The sequence below is a fragment of the Myotis brandtii genome, unplaced genomic scaffold (genome assembly GCF_000412655.1).
Source record: "Myotis brandtii unplaced genomic scaffold, ASM41265v1 scaffold61, whole genome shotgun sequence".
In the NCBI taxonomy this organism is placed as follows: Eukaryota; Metazoa; Chordata; class Mammalia; order Chiroptera; family Vespertilionidae; genus Myotis; species Myotis brandtii.
Window position 1 is genome coordinate 114,553 of NW_005370318.1, and position 5,370 is coordinate 119,922.

The 5,370-nt window shown below is 41.6% G+C and overlaps 1 protein-coding gene across 3 annotated transcripts in view; it reads right to left on the reverse strand.

Annotated features, from left to right (window-relative positions):
• Window positions 1-5,370, reverse strand: part of CNBD2 (cyclic nucleotide binding domain containing 2) — a 63,805-nt gene that overhangs the window by 10,448 nt on the left and 47,987 nt on the right. For all 3 annotated transcript variants that reach the window (XM_014550714.1, XM_014550716.1, XM_014550715.1), the window contains 2 exons: window positions 3,991-4,168; window positions 1,834-1,954 (listed from right to left, as the gene is read on the reverse strand). In XM_014550714.1, the coding sequence (XP_014406200.1) occupies window positions 1,834-1,954; window positions 3,991-4,168 (299 nt within the window). The remainder of the gene's footprint in view (window positions 1-1,833; window positions 1,955-3,990; window positions 4,169-5,370) is intronic.

Here is a 5,370-nt window from a genome sequence, read left to right on the forward strand (position 1 = left end):
AAGCTTGGCTTCCTCCATCACTGGGGCAACCAAGCCTTCTGCTTGCTCCAGCTCCGTGGCTGCCGGCCGCCATCTTGGTTGGGTTAATTTGCATATAGTCACTCTGATTGGCTGATGGGCGTGGCTTAAGGCATAGCGAAGGTATGGTCAATTTGCATGTTTGTCTTTTATTAGTGTAGATGGTATTAGACACCAAGATCTGGGTACTAGGTGTGTTCATTGTTATAGGAGTGTCATTTCTTTTTTTTTCTTTTTTTTAAAATATATTTTATTGATTTTTTACAGAAAGGAGGAGAGAGGGATAGAGAGTTAGAAACATTGATGAGAGAGACACATTGATCAGCTGCTTCCAGCACACCTCCTACTGGGGATGTGCCCGCAACCAAGGTACATGCCCTTGACCGGAATCGAACTTGGGACCTTTCAGTCCGCAGTCTGACGCTCTATCCACTGAGCCAAACCGGTTAGGGTGAGTGTCATTTCTTTTAGGCCCTGTCAGCTGATAGGGCAAAATACATATGTTTATACATATATTTATAAATATTTCTATATATAACCATCCATATCAATTTGTAGCCTCTTGCCCTTATCTGTAAATTTCCACTCCAATAGTGAGATACCTGGCTCCTACCATGCACCATTCATTTACTTAATTGATCCATTTCAGTATACATGACAGCAGAATCAATTGTTAATCCATACACCAACTTTATCAACTAGAGTTTAATGCTTGTATGTGGTTCCTTCTGCTTTTAGTCTTACAGCCTTCAGTCATCTCCAAATACTTAGGTCATCAGCACTTTTTTCTCCCACCCCCTTCATTGAGGTGGTTTCATGCATTTGTAAAATTGTTAGATTCTCTTGTCATAATCTGTATTCCTTCCTGGGATCTCCCAACATCCTAGATAATTTTTTTTGTTTTGACAAATTGCATACATTAAGCTTCACTCTTTGTGCTGGAAAGTTCTATGAGTTTTGACAAATGCTTAATGTTTTGAATCCACCATTACAGTATCATACAGATAATTTTACTGTCCTAAGAATCCTGTGTGCTTTACCTATTCAGCCCTTCCCCTGACCTCCAAACCTCTGGTCACCACTGATCATTTTGTTATCTCTGTAATTTTACCTTTTCCAGAACATCATAGAATTGGAATCATACAATCCATAAACATAGAATATTTTCCATTTATGTAAATCTTCTTTGAATTATTTCATTATAGTTAGTTTTCTGCATATGGATCCTGAACATATTTTGTTAGATTTATATCTAAGTATTTCACTTTTTGGTGCTATTGTACATGGCATTGTATTTTTAATTTCAAATTCCAATTGTTCATTGCCTTATCACTGCAACTTTGCTATAATCATTAGCTTCAGGAATTTTGGGGGGTTCTTTTTTTATTTTATTCTTTGAAATTAACAAGCATATGATCTGCAAACAAACACAGCTTTATTTCTCCCTCCCCAATCTGTATATGTTTTACTTCCTCTTCTTGTCTTAATGCACTAGCTAGGACTTCCAGTACAATGTTGAATAGGAGTGATGAGAGGGGACATCCTTGCCTTATTCCTAAATTATTTTAAAACAAGTCCCAGATGTCATATTTTAATCTGTAAATATTTTGACATTTGTTGCATAAATATAAGAACTCTTAAAAACCATAAGCATAGTACGGTAATATTAAAATGATCATATCTAAAAAATCAATATGTTCCTTAATATCACCACATATAGAGTAGGATATTTTTAAACCTTTACTCTCATTACTTAACACTCACAACCCATCATGTTACACACTATGTCATAAACAAGGCTTTCTGTACACTTACAATGATTTCTCCTTCCTCCACTGTGTGGAGCTTGACGTAGCCCCCCACTAAAGCCTCCTTCGGGATATCACCATACTTGGTTTTGATCATGGGACAATTCAGCAGTTGAGGTTTCTGGGATCTGAAATTAGACAACTTGTTAAAAAGAACTCCTTTGTAACACAGCCAGTTCATGAGGCCATGGATAAACAGCTCCACCTCTATTGCACATGGAATCTTCCCTCCCCTCTCCCAGAAGTAAGAAAACTCCAAATCAAACCCTGGGAGAGACTGAGTCAGGAATTGGAGAAGTTTGATAGGGAGGGAGACTTGGAAGAGAAGACAGGACCCCTTTAACCACCCGAAAGCTGTTTGTTATGTGCAAGAAGGGGCTGATGACCTCATGCAGCTGAGCCAGGCCTGCTGGGTGAGAGGTCCACACTGGTTGAGGTATGCTCAACATGAGGAAGGAATTTCTAAGTCAGAGCTGCCTGAAAATGGCCCAGACTGTTTGATGAAGAGTAAGCTCTGTGCCTTTAGGGACATGACAGGAAGGCAGAGAAGAGGTGGCTTTGTTTGTGTGTGTGTGTGTTTGTTTGCTTGTTTACAAAGACAGGTTTTCCTGGGTAGCCTGGAGACTCTGTACTTTGTTCATGTTGGGGTTAATTTTACCCAGGCAATCCTGTTGTGCCTTCTTTGGTCTCAGGCTAGGTAGAAGGAAGAGACAGGCTATGCTTTTTGGATTAGAGGCAGGAAAAAGAGTATTTATCAGCTGAAAATATGGCTGAACTCACCTACACATAAATAAGGCAGGCTTCTATTTTCACACAAACCCCAGGATTGGTAGATGAGTGGCACATGTCCAGCCTGTCCCTTTTCCCTTATTGATTTATAGCAGAGAAACTGGGCCTGTTCTATCTCTACCTTCAGAAGAACTGGGATTGGTATTTCAAGCACGGGATCCCTTAGAAAGAGTATCCATCCGAGGAAAAAACTCAGAAGCCATGGGATGCTCATATGGAGGTGAGCAGGCTGGGAGAGTTGACAGGCAAAAGACTAGAGGAAAGTGGCACTACGGCAATATGGAGACTGTGATACTGATGTCATTATCAGTACCACTGCGACAGTTTTTTTCTTTATTTTTTTATTCTCTGAAGGGAAGAGAAGGGGGGGGGAGGGGAGAGGAGGGTGCTGGCATGCCCTGGGGGGAGAGCACACGCTCACTGCAACATGTTTGTTCCATCTTTAATGGGGGTGGGAGGAAGCTGTTATGTTTCTAGGGCCTGGCGTTGAGCTGCCTGTAGGCCAGTGCCCACCAAGTGTCCTTTCCCACTCCTCAGCCCCTCTGGGCTAAGGCAAAAGTGCAGCCCTTATTGTGCACCCACCTTGTTCCCATGGTGACAATTGTACCAGACAACAAGACCGAGCGCTAACAAGCGACTTGGGCTTGAATCCTGGCTCTGCCACTTCCTACATGTGTGACCTCGAACAAGTAACTGAGTCTCTTTCTGTACCTTGTGTGTTCTCACCTGAAAGATGGGAGTGATAATAGCAGTACTTAGACTTACCTGATAGGATTTTTGTGAGAATTAAATTAAATAAGCCAGTACCTGACAGAGTATTCCATTAGTGTTAGATATAGTTATCATTATCTCATTTAATTGTTGGCTTGCAACAACCCCAGGACTTAGACACTATTATATATAGACAAGGAAACTAAGGCTTACAGAGGTCCAGTTCCTTGCCTGGGGACGCAGAGCTAAAATAAGTGGCCAAGCCAGGATGTGAACCTGGGTTGAACTGACTACTAAGCCCAGGTTCTTATACTGTCTTCCTTGGATGGTTACAATTTTTTGAAGAGGCTCAAGACCCAGTGACACACAGAGTGAGTGACAGCTATAAGATCTGTCCTGCCCCTTCTTCTTCAAATGGTTCCCTGAAAAAGGAAGAAACCGACCACCTAAAGTGGCCCCTTGAGAGTTAAAGGCAGAGAATGCAGCTCCTGGACATCAAACCCAGCACCTCTCAGGCTGCCTTCTCCATACCCCCAACCTTTGGGGTAGAGCTATGACTGCTACCTCCGCCCCCTCCCCAGCATCCCTCATATTCTGCCCAGTAAGTTATATCATCCTTTCAACCAGAATCTGGACCCTCCTATCTGCCAAGAGCTAAGCTTACTTGATCTTTGGGCCAAAGGTCTTTGGGAGACTATCTTCTAGGGTATTAATCTTCTTACTGAAGGTGGTCCCCTGTTGTTCCAAGGCTTTCTGGAAATGCAGAAGTTTCAGAGCGCTAAAATCCTGTACAGGATATGATTTAATCTGGAAATCCTTAAATCTCTTCACAGGAGAAGCTTCTGTTAGAGAAAGCACAGGGAAACATATTAGTGGGCCTTTGCACATATGAGGGTTGTTGTGGGCAGTTGGAGATATATCACAGACTGCCTGGCTAGTCTGGTGTATGGGGAAAATTTAAAAAAAAAATAGAGAGGTCAGAGAAAGATAAATATCACATGATCTCACTCATTTATGGAATATAATGAACAACATAAACTGATGAACAAAAACAGATCCAGAGACAGAGAAGCATCGATCAGACCGTCAAACCTCAGAGGGAAGGTAGGGGAGGGTGGGGATAAGGGGGGGAGATCAACCAAAGGACTTGTATGCATGCATATGAGCATAACCAATGGACACAGACAACAGGGATTAGGGCATGAGTGGGGGTGATGGAGGGTAATGTGGGGATAAGGATACATATGTAATAACTTAATCAATAAATTAAAAAAATAATAAAAATAAATAGAGAGGGGTTAAAAACACACCATGGTGTCCATGTATTGTCCCTCCATGTTAGGCCCTGAACTACTAGAGCCTTTATACCACTGCAACCAGACAAGTGTCACTGGCCTCATTTAAGAAAGAAAATGAGCAGCAGAGAGGTTAAGTCACCCAAGAAAAGGCTGAAGCTGTTTGAACTCAGGTCTATCTAATTCAAAGCTCATGTCTTTTGGCAAAGCACATTTATCTGAGCTTTCAAACTGGGATTGGGGATAGGGGCAGCAACAAAAGATAAATGGAGGATCAGCCATGGAACCTTGAACAAGTCACATAATCTCTTGAAACCCTCATAGGATAATTGTAAAAATTACAGCTAAGAGTATGTGCTATGTACCTAGCACAGTGCCCAGCACATAATAGGCCCTCCATGAGAGTTTTTAACAAGCTCTCCAAGAGAAAACTAATCAGGAGTAAAGCAACTAACTCAAAAACTGTAAGAGCTAATAAATGATTTCAGCAAAAGAGCAGGATACAAAGTCTACACAAAAATCAGTTGCATTTCTATACACTAAACCAGGGGTCCTCAAACTACGGCCCGCGGGCCATATGCAAATACAAATATTGTATTTGTTCCCATTTTGTTTTTTTACTTCAAAATAAGATATGTGCAGTGTGCATAGGAATTTGTTCATAGTTTTTTTTAAAACTATAGTCCGGCCCTCCAACGGTCTGAGGGACAGTGAACTGGCCCCCTGTTTAAAAAGTTTGAGGACCCCTG